Source organism: Echinops telfairi, unplaced genomic scaffold (assembly GCF_000313985.2).
Source record: "Echinops telfairi isolate 266 unplaced genomic scaffold, ASM31398v2 ScPeMD7_18;HRSCAF=68, whole genome shotgun sequence".
Taxonomy (NCBI): Eukaryota; Metazoa; Chordata; class Mammalia; order Afrosoricida; family Tenrecidae; genus Echinops; species Echinops telfairi.
The window spans coordinates 75,911,878-75,932,959 of NW_022103915.1; the positions used below are offsets into that span (position 1 = coordinate 75,911,878).

General features: G+C 36.2%; 1 protein-coding gene across 2 annotated transcripts in view; it reads left to right on the top strand.

Annotated features, from left to right (window-relative positions):
• STRN3 (striatin 3) overlaps positions 1-21,082 on the top strand; it is a 90,098-nt gene that overhangs the window by 11,232 nt on the left and 57,784 nt on the right. For both annotated transcript variants that reach the window (XM_045287863.1, XM_004698517.2), the window contains exons 2-4: positions 15,866-15,969; positions 16,406-16,479; positions 20,059-20,140. In XM_045287863.1, coding sequence (XP_045143798.1) covers positions 15,866-15,969; positions 16,406-16,479; positions 20,059-20,140 — 260 coding nt within the window. The remainder of the gene's footprint in view (positions 1-15,865; positions 15,970-16,405; positions 16,480-20,058; positions 20,141-21,082) is intronic.

Genomic DNA, 21,082 nt, shown 5'->3' on the forward strand with positions numbered 1-21,082 from the left:
GGTTCACACCAGCTACTCTGTAGGAGAAAGATGAGGCTGTCTGCTCTTATAACAACTCTTGGAACCTAACTATAGGGTCTTTGTAAATTGGGATTAACTTGATGGCAGTGGGTTTAACTGTGGTAAACAATCAGTTAAAGTTTCACAGTTTCTTGAATCACCTATTCTGTTTGTTTCTTACATTTTTCTTTTTGGGTTCAAGTTTTTAAATTCCCAAAATTGTTTTAAATAGGCTTTTTTTAGCTGATAGTAGCGAGTGGTAAATTTTGAGTCTTTGAAAATGTCATTATCCTCATTCCTGAATGATTATTTACCTGGTGCAGAATTTTAAAATTTCTCTCTTTAATTTATCTTTTAAGACTCGAAAATAATTCATTCAATTCTGGCTTCTGTTGTGGTTGTTCAGAAGTCTGGTGACAGTGGAGGTTTTTCACCATTTATAAAACTTTTCATAATTTTTTATACTTCTTGATTTTAGAATTCTTGTCTTTGAACAGTTCTGAAAATTCTTTGCTTCACTAGTATTAGATTTCATTACTAGAAACCCCTCCCCCCCCCACACACAAACTTACCTGATAGGTTCTTGTTCTTTTCTCAGATTTTAAATTTCTGCTTTTACATCTTTAATCATTTTCATTATTACTCCTTTTTTCCCCTTTCTATCTTATGGAAATCTCTGAACAACTTAGCTATATGAGTTTAATAAGTCAAACAGTATTGTTACTAGAGTTTCAGTTATATGTGTATGAGTTTTATTATAAACAAAATGTACTTAAATATATACCTGCACAGACAAGTTTTCTCAGCAATACACCTCTCTTTGTCTCATTATAAGGCATCTCACTGGTCCAGTCAAATATTTTCTAAGCGAATCTGGTTAGGCCCGTTTAAGGCAGAAAGGCAGCTCAGAAGGTTATGGTGCCTTTTAGGGGGAGTTCCAATGGCATAATTTTAATGGATTTTAATGTAGGACACAGGATTGTCAAGTGTGCTTGTTATGAAATTTTCAGAAAGTGGAAAACTACACTGGTGAGAAAAAGACCAGGAAAGTTCTGAAGTTTCCCAGTGTGATAAGGCACCTTTTCATTCTTTGAAAGACTACAGGGACTGTTTAATGTTGATTTCATTGGAAAACTTTCATCTACCTTCCACTTCAGACAAGGATCCCAAACGCGCTCTTCTTCTGATGGTCCTGGGCTTTTTCTCTCTGTCAGAGATAAATGGCTTTAGAAAAAGGGCATTGATAGAGGTGTGGTTTTGTCTTTAAGCATATCAGACCCCTAAAGAATTAAATGGTGTGACCTGGCTCACACACTCGACTAAGGTCACAATTTAAAAACAAAACAAAAAACAAAATTCTCAAGTCAATGTCAATTTAGAGAAACCCTTAGGACAGGGTAGAACTGCCTCTGTTTCCAAGACTGTAGAGAGCTCGTCTTGCTACCTCGGAGTGACAGGTAGTTTTGAAATACTGACCTCATGGATCACAGCGCCACATGTAACCTCTATGCCTCCTAAAGTCAAGACTTAATTCTCACCTTAATCCTTGCTATTAACATGGCAGAGAACTCTGTAAAATAGAATTATAGCCATAGGCATATATAACTAACACATAAGGAATTATGGCTAGAAGGGCCATGTTAATTGACTACATTTTACAGCTATATTAAGGCAATAGTGCTCAATCAGACATCAGAGTTTTAATCTGATTTAGACATTAATTTCAATATAAGCTTTCAAAGTGGAGACCCCATCTCCTTCCCCACTGTCTCAGCAGATGTCTTTTCCTTCTACTTAACAGATGGGGACTTTTTAATATTCTGCCATCAAATATACAGATTATTCATGTGCACACTCATGTCTTATGCCACTTTTAAAATGGGAATTTCTTTAAGACTTACACTCTACCTCTGGTTAATTTATTGACTGTTTATTGAGCATTTAATGTGTACCAGTCCCTGGGAAGGGAATACAGCTGTAAAAAAAAAATAAGATATAGCACCTCATGAATTTTAAATTCTAGCGAGTAGAGAAAGTAAAGTTTAGCATCGATATCATAGATATCTATGATCATAGATCAGCGATAAACAATATAGAGGAAAAGCCAGGAGGGGTGATCAGAAAAGGGTTTATGTGTGAGAACTTACTATTTTAACAAAGCTCTTAGGGAACCTGCTCATTGCTAAAAAGCTGACAGAGCTAAGCTACACAAGCATTCAGATTGTTTCATGCAGAAAGGAACAGCTTGCAGACCTCAGAGTAAGAATATGCTTCAGGAACCTCAAGTAAGTCAGGGTCTTTGAAGTGGAGGAATGAAGGAGGTTGACTCACTCTCCCTGTGAAGTGAATTACTGCACGACCAGGGTGAGGGAGAGTTCCAAGTGTAGTTTAGTCATTCACAGCCATCAAGTACATTCTTACTCTTAGTGAGCCTATGGAACAAGAGGGTAGCACCTGTTTGTTCCTGAGGCTGTTAGTCTCTTTGGGAGCCTTTTCTTTCTCCCTTGGAACCTGCTAGTGGTTTCCCAACTGCTGACCTTGCAGTCAGCAGCCAGGCAGCAGCCCAACAAGTAATCTACTACACCACCATGGCTACTTCCAATTTAGTTATTTGCCACTAAATTGTTACTTTATCTCTTTGAGGGATGTTGTGTGGAGGCAAGATTAGACTTATATCTGCTATTATTATTACTGGCCAGTTCAAGTTTGTCAACAGCACCAGCTAGATCTGCTGGTGGTTTTGAACTGTTGACCTTGGGGTTACCAGTCCAAAACGGAAATACTATGTTACCAGGGTTCCTTCTTTTTAAATAGTTATTTTTCAATCAAATGAACAAGTGAGTTACATAAAAAAAATACAGGGTTTTCAAAAGGTTTGTGGGAAAATTCCATTTCTCTACAAACTTTTAAAAGTCTCCTTTGTATACTTAAACTTATTTGTATTTAACTGTAAAGTTACTTATACCAGTGATTTTTTTTTCATAAGGATTTAATTTATAGTCTAGCATTTTTTTTCATTTCAGTCTGAAGGACGCTAGTAGAGCAAGTTAGCAACATAATCTCTCCATTTTTATCTTGAAATTTCTTGTTAATGTTATCCCAAAAAAGAAATTGTTGAGAATATACACAGCAAAGCATAAACCAATTGAACTATTTCTGTATGCATAACTCAGTAATATTAATTACAATTGTGTAACTGTTCTCTTATCCTCCTTTTCCAAATTGTTCTTTCCCAACTAATATAAACACATTTCCTGTAGTCTCCTTTCTAATCTTTTGAGGCACTCTTGTAAATTTGATTCCATAGATCTTAAAAGAGCATAATCCCTGACAGACATTCCTTTATTGTTGAATTTTTATTGTTTGGTTTAAGAAATGCTGGTGATGCTGGTCAGGTGACAGTGATTAGTTAGTTGGTTGTTAGAATGCTAACTACAAAGTTGGTAGCTCAAACTTATCATGGGAGAAAGATCAAACTGTTTGCGCCTATAAAGATTTACAGCCCCCCAAAAAGATAGACAGCTTCAGAAACTACAGGGTTGCATTGAGTTGAAATCAACACAATGACAGTGGGTTGAGTATGATTTTGGTTTTTATTGTTTGGTTTAAAGACAACCTCTGGGAATACCTTTGGAAGGTGTAATGATTATCAAAGGGCAATACATTCAGTGATTTCAGAAAGTCCAGGTTCAATGTGAAATTGAAGTTCTGGTCTACATTTCCCACCTTTTGATCAAGATTTTGCTCCTAGCATCTTTGCTCACAACATTTACTGATGGTAGCTGAACACCATCCAGTTCTTTGGGTTTCATCCTCATTTTCAGAACAATGGTTTTGCTGCATATGATTTTGAAATATGTCACCTACTACAGCTGTAGTTTACTAATGAAATCAGCTGTCTTAGGAGAACCTTTGTAATGAGTCACTTATCTCTAGATAAGTTTTAAGATTCTCATTTTTTTATTGCTATTATAATTTGATTACAGATGGATTGTAGATGGATCACATAGTGTGGATCCCTCTGGACTTTGCCTGCTTGGAATATGTTGAGCATCTTGGATGTATAGAGAAGTTCTTGACCATTAATTTTTTTAGATCTTTTTGAGTCTCTCCTTCTAGGACTCCTGTTCTGTTAACCCCATGTAATATTGTTCCAAATCCTTTAAGACTTGTAATTTTTCTTTGGTTTTTGTTTCTCAAGACTGGCTAATCTCTGTTAACCTATTTTTTTTGTTCCTTCTTTCTTCTGCCTGTTCATATCAGCTGTTGAACTTCTCTAGGAGATATTTTCTTTAATTTTATTTTTCAGCTCCAGAATTTTTATTTGGTCCTTCTTTTTCTTTTAATCTTCAAAAATTTTAAATGATTTTTCTCCTTTTATTTTGACATTGTCCACTGGGTGTGGCATTTTTATTTCCTTTTGTTCTTTGACCATGTTTAAAATAGCCGGTTTAAGAAATTGAGTAATTTAAACCATCGGAGTTCCTCGGGCTGTTTTTGAGGACTGCTTTTTAACCCTCTCTGTATACCCACCATATTTTCTTGTATTTTTTGTATGCCCCATAATACTTTGTTGAATTCTGGATAATCAGAATTATGTGGCAACTCTGGAAATTGGATTATCCCCGACCCCCTTCCTAGAAATATTTGTTGTTGCTTTTTATTGTTCAGTGACTTTTTGAACTAATTTGGTGCATTCTGTATTTGTGTGTGTGGTCACTGAGTTGCCTGCTCAATTAGCTTAGTGATTTAAGCTAATGATCGGATGCCTGGAACCTATAAGCCTCCTAGTCTTTGCTAAAGCCCTTTGTATATGTTAACAACTCAGCTTTAGCTTTTTACTTTGTGCTCATGCAAAGCCATTAAGGTTACTCAAAGGAGAGAGCTTAACCTCACAGGGTTTTCCTAAGCATGTGTACAGCCCTGAACATGAGCATGGCCTTACAGATTCCTAGTAATTTATTGAGCCTTTTCAAAACTCCCCCGGACCATCACAGTTTCAACTTTTGGTCTTTAGTTTGCCCTGATGTTAGCCTCCAGGCAGCCATGATGTTCAGCAATTGCTTTTTCAACCAGGACATCCAGAGAAAAGGCTGTTTACATTGGATGCCGTATGATTCTAATGGAGCTCCCCAGCGAAAGTCCATACACGTCAAATAGTGAAAATTCTCCTGGAATGGGTCTTTGAAGGAGCTCCAACACGACTTGCTTCAGTGACAGGCAAGCCACTGATTTTCACAGTGATTGTAGACTATTGGTTTTCATGGTTACTAAGGGGATGATGGAAATATGACAAGTTTAGATGCCATGAAGTGTGGGCACTGTTCTTACTCAGCCATATTTATTGAATAAGTACTTCCCAGATTGCCGCAATCATTTTGCAGAGGAAAAGTTGATACTGACAATTTTTCCCTGTGTTCTTAATTGATTTTGGTGGAGGAGAGTATTTCTGAGGTCAGTATTTGGCTAATGTTGCTGATAATACCTTCTCTGTATTGTATTAAAGCAAAGATGAAGCGTGTATCGCACTTAGGAGTTCTTTAATGTTCAGAGGAATCAGGGAGACTTGGAGATTGAATACTTAAGGTTAATCAATCCGCACTCTGCATTGTAAGCTCATTTCTACCTGCTGGGATTTTAACTTTCTTTGGAGCTCTGCTGCTGGAGATGAGTGGCTTTTTGTGTTCCAAGGAAGCAAATTGGCTTTTACATTTAAGTTTTAGTTGGTGATTACTCATTCTCAGCCTTTTGTTACAAAGGGTCAATTGCTGTTAGCAACAACCACTCAGTTTCATTGTCCTTATAATTACTGTTTGCCTCATATTTCTAGAATGCCTGATATATTGCACTTTCTAGTGCAGTAGCAGGGTTAGCAAGTAGCAGATCAACCCCTTCCCCACCCTGCCTGTTTTTGTGCAAACACATTTTTAAAGTGTTGTTTTAAAAATCAAAATAACAAAGAATGTGCCAAGGTGCAAAGGCCAAGTTAGTTATTATTGGGCTCTTTATAGAAAATGTTTGCCAACCTCTGTTTTCCCTTCTACTGGAAAACTACTACGTAGTTTACCACCAGTGAAAGTTCTTAGCAATTGTGATAGGGGCTTTTGTTCCACCCATTGCCTGCTGAGTGATCAGGTGGATCTAAAATTCCATGTTAGAATTAGCTTTCTTGGACCATGACTGTCATAAATTGTGGCTGCTTGGGTTTCCAGGAAGTTGACTGTGAAGTCACACTATTTGTATTCAGGAAGCTTGGGAGTGAGTACTTTTGGAATCAATTCTGTGGAAGGAAAGGAAAGGAAGCAGAATGGATAAACCCAATGATCTCTTTAGACTGCAGTTGACCCCATGATGCATTTTGAAGCTCTGAGGCAGACTTGCCGAGTTATCCTTTATTGGGGCAAGGGACTAGACCAGTGGTTCTCAACTGTTCTAATGCCACGACCCTTAAATACAGTTCCTCATGGTGTGGGGACTCCCAACCATAAAATTATTTTTGTTGCCACTTCATAACTGTAATTTTGCTACTGTTATGAATCGGGTGACCCCTGTGAAAGGGTCAATCGCCCCTCAAAGGGGTTGCAATCCACAGGTAGAGAACCGCTGGATTTAGACCCTTCCGTCCCTGTTTTGATCAGTTATTGAATGAGAACAACTTGGAAAGAAAACTGTCTTTGAGGCAATTCCCGTAGAAGACTGACAGCTGAGGCCTATTTTCCATCAGCACACTCAGAAGCTTTTTTAATGTTTTTACTTAGAAGCTTATTGTCTGATACAAGATGGACAGTTGTTCCTAAGGGATTTTTGAAAAGCTGAGCTGGTTTGGTTTCGATGTGTCCCAATAACGAATTAACCATTTTAGAACTAGAAATATTACTGTAGAGAGTTTTGAAATGTTAATTATAGATGGGAATTTATAACTAATAGATCTTTAAAAGGCATCTGATTCAGCCCTCTAATTTGACAAATGAGGAAACTGAAGAGAGGGTTATAAAGCTGGTGGTATCAAGTAAGGATTAGAATGTAGGTTTTTCAGAGCCCCAGGCTAATGTTTATTTATACTGCTCTCCTTCACTTACTGTATTGCTTAAAATAATTGCCGTGTAGGGAGTTTTTGGGTTCTGAAATAGAATAAGATGTTTCATTTTTAAATCTAGATGATTATTTTATTTTAAAGGCATCTTGTTGCTCTAGCAATCTTGGAAGTAGTGCTAGGTAGACAGTATGTAGATGTGATAAAACTGCATGGATGCCATACCTGATCACCTCAACTTACACCAGTCCAAGGCCAAAAGCCACAGTACAGCAGTCAGACTTGGGAGTTGACTCTCCATCTTCTGATACCCTCTGACACCAACTATTCCCATGACAATACGCTTTGATAATCTGTTACAGTGGGTACGCAGAACTCAACAGGGAACACTAAGAAATATGGGGGAGTTATTAGAGACATTAACAAGCCAGGATCAGAAAACATTAAGGATATAGCCTTTGGTCATCAGCAGCACTTATCCTCATCCAACAGCCAGATCTCTCTTTGGTCTTCAGCTTCTCACTTGGTCCCTTGGCCTCTGCCTTTATTGACCAGGAAGCCCTTCCTTTGCTCTGCCTCACAGAAGTCTAGTTTTGGCACAGCTTCACTGCTCTGTGTCATGGTCTCCTTGCCTTAGCCCTTAGCCTTGGAGCTTGGTGTGGTATGGTCTCTGATGTCTTAACCATTTCAGGCAAGGAAGGATCTCAAATATGGTCTGCTGCTGGCTCTTTTTCCTTCGTGGTCCTGGGAATTCTTTGCTTTTGAAGTGGCTCTCTTATGCAATCCCCTCATTTGGTGTTTCCCACCCTATTTCCTTAGTGCGGCCCATAGAGACATGGATAGAAGAATCATATTAAGAAACTTCACTTTACAAAATGCTTCAATTATTATGCCTCAATAATAATACAGTTATCTTGTAGATTATTTCATTTCCATCCTGGAATTATTTTGGACAGATGAATTTGATTTATTTTTAAACTTCCTGAAAGATGATTCCACAATTAGCTTTCTAAGCTTCCTGATGATTGTGGGTTGTCAGAAAATGGAAACTCCACTATCAATATGATGGAAGAATTACATAATGAACAGGATTTTCATAAAGTCTGAAGTGCTCCAAGATCTTAACATTTTAGTATTTTAATTGCAAGGACAGATCATTTAAATCACTTTCTACATCATCTGAATCACCATTTGAATACTGCCACTCAACTGTGGGGCCAAAATTTGCATTTGTGGTGTGGTAAAATATTTAACAAAATACCCTTCATTTAAACAATTCTACATGTACAATTCAGTAATATCGGTTACATGTAAGTTGTATAATAATTATTATTTTTCCAAATTACTTAACCACCATTAACATAAACTCACTGCTCCATAAGCAAAAGCTTTCTTTTACCCTTGGTAACTGTTAGCCTTTGATTTCTGTATGCTTGCTATTTCTTATAAATGATACAGTATTTGCCCATTTGTGACTGACTTAGTTCTTCCATGTTGTAATGTATATCAGAACTTCATTTTTCTTGGTTAACTAGTGTGCACATAACTACCTTTTGTATGTATATTCATCTCTTGTTGGATATTTCTGTTATTTCCACCTTTTGGTAATTAAGAAAAGTGCTGTAGTGAACAGTGGTGTATGGGTTTCTATTTGCATTCCTTGCTTTTACTACTTCTTCGGATATTTTTAGGATTGGGATTGCTGTGTCTTACAGTCCTTCCATGCTAATTAAAAAAAATCATTTTATTGGGGGTTCCTACAACTCATCACCATCCATATATACATCCATTGTGTCAAGCACATTTGTATATTTGGTGCCATCATTTTCAAAACAATTTATTTCTACTTGAGCCCTTCGTATCAGCTTCTCATTTTTCCCCTCCCTCCCTCATGAACCCTTGATAATTTATAAATTTTATTTATTTTTTTCATGTCTTACACTGACTAATGTCTCCCTACACCCACTTTTCTGTTGTCCATCCCCCTGGGAGGGGCTTATAGGTATATCATCCATGCTAACTTTAAAAAAAAAAAAACCACAATTTTTTTAGTTGTGAATTGAGTGCTTCAATTTTCAATTGAACAATTCACACACATTTTGTTTCAGGTCCCTTGATTGAAAATCCTCACTATGAAACAGTACATAATTCACTTCCTATTTACCTTTTAAAGTTTAATCATTTTATTGGGGGCTCTTAAAGATCTTATAACTATCAATAAATCAATTGTATCAAGCACATTTGTACATATGTTGCTATCATTTCCAAAACATTTTCTTTCTACTTGAGATCAGCTCCTCTTTTTCTCCCTCCCCCACCCCATCCTCATGAACCCTTGATAATTTATAAATTTTTATTTTCATATTTTACACCATCTACTGTTTCCCTTCACCCACTTTTCTGTTGTTCACGGGGGGGTGGTGGGGGTGGTTATAAGTCCATCATTGTGATTGTTTCCCCCTTTCTCCCCTGCCTTCTTCTTATCATCATGGTACAGCTACTCATTATTGGTCCTGTGGGGTTTATCTCTCCTGGCTTCCATGTGTCGAGAGCTCTTATCTGTACCAGTGAGCATGCTCTGGTCTAGTCGGATTTGTAAGGTAGAACTGAGGTCATGATAGTGGGCTGGAGGAAGCATTAAAGAACTAGAGGAATGTTGTGTGTTTCCTTGGTGCTATGCTGCACCCTAGCTGGCTCGTTCCTTCTTTGTGACCCTTCTGTGAGGGGGTGTCCAATTGGCCTCAGATGGGCTTTGGGTCTCTATTCTGAGCCCCCTTGTTTGCATCGATAGGATTGTTGGTTTTGGGTCTTCTGATGCCTGATACCTGATCACATCAATATCTCATGATCACACAGGCAGATGTGCTTCTTCCATGTGGGTTTTGTTGCTTCCCTGCTAGATGGCCTCTTGTTTAACTTCAAGCCTTTAAGACCCCAGATGCTACTGGGAGAGTAGAGGAGGGTTGGTTGGAAAGGGGGAATGGATTACAAGGATCTACATGTGACCTCCTCCATGGGGGACAGACAACAGAAAAGTGGGTGAAGGGAGACGTCGGACAGGGCAAGATATGCCAGGTTATTAGAACAAAGTGTTCTTGCGTGGAAGGAGGACTTGAGTAGAGGCCCAATGTCTGTTTGCTATCTTAATACTTAACTAATGCCACGACCCTTTAGTACAATTCCTCATGTTGTGGTGACCCCCCCCAACCATAAAATTATTTCCGTTGCTACTTTATAACTGTAATTTTGCTAGTGTTATGAATATGGGCAGACCCCTGTGGAAGGGTTGTGACCCACAGGTTGAGAACTGCTGACTTAAAACCTATAAAAGACCTATATCTCTATTATTATATATTAATATGTTTACATATGTACACACCTATATTTATACCTCTATTAGTGTCTTTTGCCTCCTTGTTATTTCCTCTATTTCCTTTTACTTTCCTCCTGCCCCACTATCATGTTCATCCTTCATTTGGCTCTCTGTACTTCCTCTTGGCTACATTGCACTTGATTGAACCCCACAAGGCATTTTACACCCTCCTCACCATCGATTTTAGATCTCTTGTTCCCTGTCTCTTGGGTTCTTTGGCTCCTACCTCCCATTTCCCCCACCTCCTCCTCTCCTCTAACCCCCTGGATCTTGTCAGTCGGTTGCTTTCTCCTTGGGATTGTTTATCCTGCCTATTTTATGTAGATAGACATGGAAGCAAACAAACAAACAAATAGCCTAAGAATAGTTACAGGTCTGTCTGCTGACCCTTATGAATGTTTTCCCATCTGGTGTGATGCAGTGGCAGGCCCCGCCCCGAGTCCGACGTCTATTTTCAGAATTCCTCGGTGACTTTTGCTTTGCCCCGCTTGCTGCTCTGTTGCACTCCCCTCATGTTACCCCCTGGTGTGTGGTGGTGGTGGTGGTGGGCTGTCAAACCGGGCGCACAGTTCCAGCACTGTGTCTCCCGTGCTACCCCCTGTAGCTCTGTGGGTTAGAGCACTGTCATGTCTTGTAGTGAGGCCGACCTCGTGGTCCTCTCTGTGCATTAGCTGCTCAGAGTGGGAATGTCGACCTCGAAGCTTGGTGGATCAGGATGCTGTCCACTCTTTCTGTTAGTTTATTCCTGTGTGGTCTGCCCTTCTCTCTGGGCTGTATCTTCAGTGCTGTCCTCTGTAGTGCATTCTTCTGAGGAGGCGGTTGATGTTGCTGGGTCAGGGGCCAGCCCACAGACCTCTCCATTCACTGCTTCATGCTGGTATGTTGCCCTCAAACATAGCACGCCAGGTTGAGGTCTGGTCCCTCTCTCCCTTTCCTGTGGAGATAAAAACAATACCCTCCCTGTGGTGGATTAGCGCCCTGTTACCCCCAATGCCTTCATCTCCCCACTCCCTCCTGCCCCTCCTTTTCTCTTTATGTTGTTATGCTGTGTGCATCATTCGTGGTTCTCCTTTTTCGATTCATCCTTTCCTACCCTTTCTGAACTTTGTCCTTGGTTAAACTTTCTGAACTTTGTCCTTTAGCTCTCAGATGGTTGATTATTTGAAGCTGTGCACACACCTCTCTGGTGGCATAATGGTTACAAGTTTGGCTGCTAACCCTACTGTCAGCAGGGACACACCTCTCTGGTGGCATAATGGTTACAAGTTGGGCTGCTAACCCATACTGTCAGCAGGGTGAAGCCGCCAGCCACTCTGAGGAAGAAAAATGAGGCTTCTCTCTGATAATCTTGGAAATCCCCAGGGGCAGATGATCATGATTTACAGGTCCCTATGACTTGATTGATAGTAGGGATTATATTTACATCCCTTGAAATCTGTATAGTCTCCCTAAACACACACACCATCCACCCCAGGGAGATGAACAACAGAAATCATGGGGGAAGAGAGGCAGTCGTTGGTGTAAAATACGAAATAATAATTTTTAATTTAATAAGGGGTCACGAGGTGGGGAGGGAGGGGAAAAAGAGGAGCTGAGACCAAGGGCTCAAATAGAAAGTAAATATTTAGAAAATAATGATGGCAGCATATGTACAACAAATAAGCTTTTTACAATTGGTGTATGAACTGTTATACAAGAGCAGTAAGAAAAAAAAAGCTGTAAGAACCCCCAATAAAATGATCTTTTAATTTAAAAAGTTAAATATAATGGATTCCCTTTTTCTCCCCCAAATTTTTGAAGCCCTGTTAGTACTTTAAGCTAATTGTCAAATAAAATGGTATTGACATTTTAAAGGATGGTGGTGGTATTTTTTTGATAATTTAAAAATTTTATTTTAGGCTGTTTAATCAGACGATGCTGTCTTGTACGGGTATAGTTTAGTCTCTGAATTGACTTGATGGAAGTGGGTTTGGGTTTTTTATTTATTTTTTAATCGTTTTATTAGGTTTGGGTTTTTTAAAATAGATATTTTATTTGCTTTTGAAAATTAGCTATTTTGTCAGCAGTGTTTTGGCATTGTAAAATAATATTTCTGTGAGAAGTTTTATAAGCCATTGCAAACAAATTTAAAATTTTTAACCAATCTTAAATAGCCAGAAAAGACACTATTTGGTGGGAACTATTCATGTTACTAGATGAAATACAAAGACTAAACTCCTTTTTAGCTAGGCTTTGAGTACTGATATAATAAGATTTTCTTGAGTATTCTCTAATTTCTATAAATTGACATCAATGGGTCAGGGTTTCAACTTACTATTTATATATAGTTCTTAAAATTATACAACAGAACCTTGTCAACCCTTCAAGTTAAATGCTTGGCATTCACAAGGTTAGTTCAGTTGACCACTAAGGGAAGAAAGTATTAACATTTGTTGAAAACCAACCATTTTAGTGAGTTGTGTTTTGAGATTATAGTTAATTGCTGTAAGCGGAATTTGTCATTTGCTTTCGAATCTAGTTATTTAATAGTATCTTAAAATTCTTTAGACATTAAAATTTTTGATACTGAATGATGGTATAGTTTCTAAACATTTCTTAAATCATGAAGTATTTAAAATTTCCTCAAATTAAGGAATGATGCAATCCAAGTATATTATCTGCAGGAGACACAGTAAATAATTAAATTGGTTGTGTTTGCTAATGTAGAAATATGTAGTCAGGATGTTTAATGAATAAATTCCAAAAGAGTGGGCAAAAACAGACTAGGCACACAAAATGGAATAAGATAATTTACACCAAAGTACATGTGCAGCTAAATATTAAATTGTTTTTTTGTTTGCATTTAAACTTTTTTCTTTAAATACAGAAACTCTCTAATAAAATGAATAATTTTACAGTGTGTACAGGCATTCCCTGGGTTGTGAATATTTATATTATGTAAGCACAACTCCTCCCTCCTTCATGTTACGTAAAAATGCCTTCACCTTGAAATGATTGGACCACCCAAACTTATTATTAACACATTCACTTTCTCACTTGTCTGCACTGTAAGTTTGAAATAATTGAAAAGGCTGCACGTTGCAAGGCTTTTCTTGGACCAAATTAAAACCAACCCATTGCTGTCCAGTCGATTCTGACTCAGTGACCCTGTAGGATACAGTAATATTGACCCAATAGAGTTTCTTTCTAGGGCTGTAATCTTTTTGGAAGTCAACTGCCACCTTTTCTTTCTCCTGCGGAGCACTTGGTGGTTTTGAACTGCCTACCTTTTGGTTAGCTGCCAGTTTGAAAACCGTATGAACCCATTTCAACTTACCTACAGATTGTTAAAGGATGCAACAACTGATCTCATTTATAACCTGGATTCTGCCAGTAGTTTCTTTGTTGTAGGGAAAATTTATTGGAAACATTGGAAACTACTGTAATTGCCAGATCACCTTTCAGGCTGATACCAGTGGAGTCAATGTTGAAAGTTTTGTACTGGCGACCTCTAGTGGCTGTTAAAAAGTTGTCTGCTACCAAAAATTAATACATAGTCTCATGGGATAAATCATGTGCTGATTGTTCAGTATGTTTAGGTGATATAAAAAATATGGTCCCAAGTAAATGTCCTTATCAGTATGCAAAGGGAGAACAATTGTGAAAATTGGGAATATGCATTTCTTATTCTGTATTAATCTACTGAAATTGCACATGGAAATTGTTCATAAAAGTTGCCACCTTGTGTGAGCCGAAATAGCTCAGTTGGGAGAGCATTAGACTGAAAAGTGCCTCCTTTATAAAATGTAGTTGTAGATTCCAAGTTAATGATCTCTTTGCTGTGTATATTTTTTATATGTAATAATGAAAAACATTAAAATTGAGTTGGGTAAATAAAAGTGAAATTTTGTCATGCTTTATAAAGTTCTTCATTGAAATATCCACATTGATGAAAATTTCCTCTTTAAAGGAACTTCACAATAACAATTTTCTTCCTAGATAAAATTTTTTCTTAATCATTTTATTGGGGGCTCTTAGAGCTCTCACAACATTCTGTACATCACTTGTATCAAGCATATTTGTATATATGTTGCCATCATCGTTTCCAAAACATGAGCCCTTGGTATAAGCTCCCCCCCACTCTCCCCCCCCATGAATTCTCGATCAATTATATATTATCATTATTTTGTATCTTACACTGTTGTTTCTCTTCATAGATAAAAATTTTAATAGCAGAACCCCAAGCCAAGCTTAGTGCCATGGTGACCACTGCCACCCTATAGGATAGGATAGAACTCCCCAAGTGAGTTTCCGAGGCTGTAACTCTCTACTGGAGTAGAGAGTTTCCAGAGAATCTTGAAGTGGTTGGTGGTTTCAAACTCCTAACCTTGCAGTTAGCAGCCCAACCTTGAACCACTAGGCCACCAGGGCACCTCTAAAATTCTTAATAGTGAATTTCAAGATTCACTATTGTGAATTCATTGTGAAATGTAATTTATTTAGAGAAAAGTGCGTAAAACAAGATTTCACCGTTTAACTAGTTAAATGGAAAACTATGAAACTATCCCTGGCGTAATCCAGAACTGTAAAAACTCCCCCAACCAGCCCTTACCTAATCATCACTCTGTCTTTTTCCCATAGAAGTGACAATTCACTTGAATTTTCTTGGTAATCATTTATTTGCTATTCTCTTTTATAAATTGCCATTAATAAGTTTGTATTGTTTAAGTACATAGTTTAACCATATAGTCAACTTTATATAGAGTGAATCATATAGAATATTGTCTTGCTTTTTTCCTCTCTTTTATAGTTGATCTTTGATCAGCACAAGGATTAGGAGACGAGCTATCCCACAGTCGAAAATTGGTGTGAACAAACAACACAGATTTAAACTGCAGAGACTCATACATTTTTTCCTGGTGCTCATGAACTGAGCTTAGCTCAGGTGATGCTACTTAAAATGCCCACGTGAAACTATTCCTGTCTGCAAATGAACAATTCTCGTTAGTTCGGTGAGATAGTAGGGTAGAGAGCTGGCAGTTTTGGAGAAACAAACTACCTGTGAGTAAATGACTAGTATCACATAGCATTTTAAGCAGTTACTGGCAACACCTGAGTTCAGTGCAGTGACACTTAGAGAAATGTTTTTGAGGTTATCTTAGTAAAGTTCTTTTGGGAAAAAAAAAATCTGCTTGTGAACATAATGCTAATTTTCAGTTCTTTTGTAGTTTGTGTTGGGAATTAGGTACAAATTCTATTCATAACAATTTCCTTTTGTGACCATGTAAATATTAAATATTAACATTAGTGATCTTAAGGTAAATATAACTATAATTAGGTTTTTACATACATAGTTCAGTGGAATTGATTAGGATCATCGTACTGTGTCAATAAAACAGGAGACATTTCCTTTTTGTTCATTCTATTACTAGTTATTGCTAAGGAAAAACTAAAAAAGAATGCACCTTTTATATTTTTAGGCCCGGATAGCATTTTTGCAAGGAGAAAGAAAAGGCCAAGAAAACTTGAAGAAGGATTTAGTAAGAAGAATTAAAATGTTAGAATATGCATTAAAGCAAGAAAGGTAGGTGTACTTCATTTTCTTTCCTTTTTTTTTTTACTTCATTTTCTTATATAAATAAAGCAAACTAATATTGTTCTCACTTGCACAATATGCTTTAAAAAATACAATGCCCTGCTGAAGGTGATTGTTTTGATTCTTAAATGGGAAAAGAAACTAACAAAAAAAACCCAGATAAATTAAAATCCTTAAGCTAAAATGTTTTGTTATATGATGTAAAATTTTCTAAATCGGTGTCCCACCCCTTCCCTGAAGATTACTTTTTTGTCACTTGTGTTTTTTCTCTTTATACTAGTGGGTTTTTTTTCAACCTCTTTTGCAAATAAAGTTTAAAATATAAATATTCACATCATGCTTTGTTATCAGAGAAGATATAATTAAAATAGACAATGAACTATAGAAAGCAATAAAAAGTAACATTTTTTAATTAAAATTTCAGGGCAAAATATCACAAATTAAAATATGGCACAGAACTGAACCAAGGAGATTTGAAAATGCCAACCTTTGAATCAGGTAAACTAGATTATTCGCTATTCTTTACCCAATTTAAGGAAAAATGGTGTTTAATGCTCATTTTCATGTAGCAACCATGTTGCTTTAGCTTCCATTGGGTTTTATTGGTATTTTTTAGAGGATGATTAATTATACTGTCTAGAGTTTTGTGGGAAAAATAGTATGTAATACTATTTAGAATTTTAGAAAAATATTAAATAAAAATCAGAAAGTATTGTTCCACATCCCAACCCTGACATTACTTGTCCTGTTGTATTTTTTTCTACCCTGAAATCTCTTTATTGCTGGGGTATAATTTTTTATAGTAATCAGAGGTAGAAGGCAATAAAGTAACTTTTTATACCTGTAGGTGATTTCCTGGTCCATTCTTTATTTTTCAAATTATTAATAAGTCTTGTCAAGAGAAACTTAACACTTAACAAGTTAAACACTTAAAACTTAAAGGGTGTTAGTGATTTGTACTGTACAGAATTTGGCAGTATTAATAGCACTATCTTATATCTTAGTCATATTTAGAATTCATGTATATATGCTTTGGACAGTGCATTCAGATCGAAGCTTGTGCTGTTCTTGGCTACTGGTTCGTAAGGCAAGAAAAAGTGTGTTTTCTTATTACCTGAAAGTAACAAATAGACAAGTGTAGGTAATTTTAGGTCTTCTCCAATTCTAGTTTCATAGCAGAATCCCTTCTGTCTTTTGGTTGTCATCAGCTATAAAATCTAAAGACAAAAGTGGGAGCAGCATGATTTCTCTTTGATTTGACTTTTCAATGACTCATTGATACTAGGGGATATATTATGGTCTCTTCCTTGGAAAAACAAAAAATGAATATTAAAATTTCCTCAAGTTAAGGAATGATCCAATCCAAATATACAGTAAATAACAAAATTGGTTGTGTTTGCTAATGTAGAAATATGTAGTCAGGATGTTTAATGAATAAATTCCAAAAGAGTGGGCAAAAATAGACTAGGTACACAAATTGGAATAAGATTATGTACACCAAAGTACATGTGCAGCTAAATATAAAATTGTTTTTTTGTATACCACTCTTCAAACCTAAAATATGAAAAGTTGCAAAACAGATCAGACAGAAGTATAATGTATAGAACTTATGTATTACTCTTAGTAATTCAGAAGATATGTATATCTTGAGCCATACCATACAAAAGTAGCCGTATCAAAAGATAGAAAGAGCTCTTCTGTGCCATATTAAAGAGACACATTTGATATAATTAGATACCTACCAGAATAGCTAAAATGTCTTACCAAGTGTTAAAAATATAGAGCAACTTTAACACTGGTGTTGGGATTGTAAATTGTTAGAGTTGCTCTGAATGTGACCTGGCTGGAACTACTAAAGGGACATCACATGCACCATGACTCACTCAGAGGCATTCCATTCCCAGAAGTACATATACCAGCTCGCTGTAGTACATGTATGAGAGTGTTCATAGTATTTCTTCAACCTTAGAATGGGTAAATATAGTGATAATTACCATAATAGGCCATTTAGTAACCAAGATGAACAAAGTACAAGTTAGCACAACAACATGCGTGTGTATTTGGAAATTGATTTAAATGTTTTGATTTATAGCAAATGCAAAAGTCACTTTAATTTTTAGAAACCAATATAGTGTTGATAACCTTTTGGGAGTGTTGAATTGTACAAAAGAGGGCGGGGGGGGGCGGCGCTTTTCAGGTAAATGTTTTCTTACTCCATCTAGTTATTGTGTACTTTGCTTGAATGTTTTGGTTTGTTTTGTTTTTTTAAATCATTTTATTGGGGGCTCTTACAGCTCTTATCACAATACTTACATGCATCCCTTGTGTCAAGCACATTTGTACATTTGTTGCCGTCCTCATTTTCAAAACACTTTCTTTCTACTTGAGCCCTTGGTATCAATCAGCTCCTCATTTTTTTTCCTACCCGCCAACTTGAATGTTTTAAAAATTGACTAAGCTGGAAAACAAAAACAAAAAAGACTAAGCTGTGTATACTTTTCTGATGGACTTGAAGAATGGTATTAGCACATTGTTTATAGTAGCGAGAAATGGGAGCTAGTTTCAATATTAGGGGACTGGTTAAATTAAATGTATATACTCCCTATGGGCTATTAAGTTAATTACCATGGATGCTTAATGCATAGGTGTCACAATAATGTAGGATGCGATCTGTACATTCAACCACTAAAAAAAAACACCAAATACATATGTATGTATGTACAGGCACCTTAGGTAACATACCAGTGTCCAATTTAATGTACACCCAATAGTTATAATGTAAACCAACCTACATTATAGAGCTTATTACATTAAAACTTTGAGGTACTTTTTATACTAAGATAAACTAATTTTGACTAAATTGCTTTTAGATATAAAATGTACCTAAATTCTAATTTATGTACAGATTCAATTTAGGAAAGAAACTTGTTCTTAATCCCAGCACTGCCTATGTTTGTAGAGGGGAAAATATGGTCTGATAAGCTTTCAAGTCCTAACAGTTGTTAAGTTTTGATGATAAGATTTTCGGCAATTTTATTTTGTGTACAATAAAATGTTACTGTTTTTAAAATTTTAATAAGTATTTTGGGGGGGACTTTTACAGTTCTTTAAAAAATATTTTATTGGGGACTCTTACAGTTCTTATCACAATCCAGCCATTGTATCAAGCACATATGTACATATGTTACCATCATCCTTTTCAAAACATTTTCTTTCAACTTGAGCCCTTGATAGCAGCTCCTTACTTTTTCCTTTCTCCCTCCCCTCCCCCCCTCATGAACCCTTGATAAATTATAAGTTATTATTTTCATATCTTACACCGTTTGCTATCTCGCCCATGTTTGTATTTTATTTTATTTTTTTAATCATTTTATTGGGAGCTCGTACAACTGTTATTACAATCCTGTATTTTATTTTTTAATGTAATAACCATTGGGAAATGATTTCCATAATATAATTGGTACCAATATATAATTTTACATGTTACTGTAGGCATACCTGTTGAAAGTAAAATTTACCCCAAAATATATGATTTATTATATAACTTTTAATAAAATGTGTATTCTTTTGTACTTGAGAAAATGTAAATTTTACCTATAGCAAAGCAGATCTTTCATAGTTGTAAAAATACAAAATACTGTGATCAGTGCAATTTAATATATTCTTAAAAATGGTTTAACAGACTCATAATTAAATGATGCACTTATTTTTATATGTAGCTACTGTATAGTCAATATTGACTGAATAAATAGCTTGTGTAATTATTATTAAACTCTTGCACAATTCTAGTAATTAAAGGGGAGAAAAATCCTTATTTCTAATATTTCATTCAAAGCTTGGTCCTTTGAGTTTTCAATCCTTGACAGTAATAATGTTTTGTGTTCTCATTTTGGGTCTGAGATTATAAGTCATTGAGACAAATACATTTAAAATGAATATTCTCTATTCAATAAAAGTTTTTTTTTTACCCTTTATAAAATATTTAGGTATATTTTTATGGAAACTTCTAAGAGAAGTGTGGCAATATTTTCAAGAATTGAAATAATGTGTGTGAAACTTCTTTTTAAACATTTTCAGAAGAAACCAAAGATACAGAGGCTCCCACAGCACCTCAAAATAGTCAGCTAACATGGAAGCAAGGCAGACAGCTGTTACGACAGTGAGTAATAGTGTATTTTCAACTTTCAATGTATAAAAGTGCTTATGGTCACTTTACAATAGCTGAATTATTTAATTGTAATGGAACATTGTGTATATTTTTCATTTTGCTTATGTATGTGGATGAAGTATACATAAGAAAACAGAATTGTTCAACAACTTTTACATGTGCAGTTAAGTGACGAAGGGTACATGCTTCACATTGGGTCATCATCCCCACTATCTGCCCACAGTGTTCTACCATTGTTAACTTAGACTTCTCTGCCCTTTAGGGTTACTGTTAATTTGATCTAACTCGGATTGTTGAGAAGAATTCAATACTCAAGGCAAATGTTTAATTGAGCTAATTGGTTGTTTTGTTTAAAAATTACTTAAAGGAATAATTTTTTTCACATTTTAAAAATTGTTTCCAGGCAATAAATAGATCACACATTCTCAATTCATTCAGTGGCTGGTTTCCATAAGAATTTGAAGCAAAGGAAAGGTTTTTTTTTGGTTACTTAAATGTAGGGGGGAAAATGATTATATGTCAAGTACAGAAGGGACATAAAGTTGTATACACAATAAAGTAACAGCTATGTAAACACTAAAAATTGCTGTTTTCTAGAGCAGAGGTTCTGAACCTGGGGGTTGCGACCCCTTTGGGGGGGTGTCAAATGACTTTCACCAGGGTCAATGATTCATAACAGTAGCAAAATTACAGTTATGAAGTAACAACAAAAATAATTTTGTGGTGGCGGGGGGAGGGGTCACCACAACATGAGGAACTGTACTAAAAGATCATGGCATTAGGAAGGTTGAGAACCACTGATCTAGAGGAACATTTAACACCAAAGATCAATAGCGGTAGCATTTGGGTGGCAAACTGATTCTTATAAAATTCTAAAAATTACCAAATTTGTTTCAACAAACAAATTTTTCTTGTTAACAGGAAATACTTTTT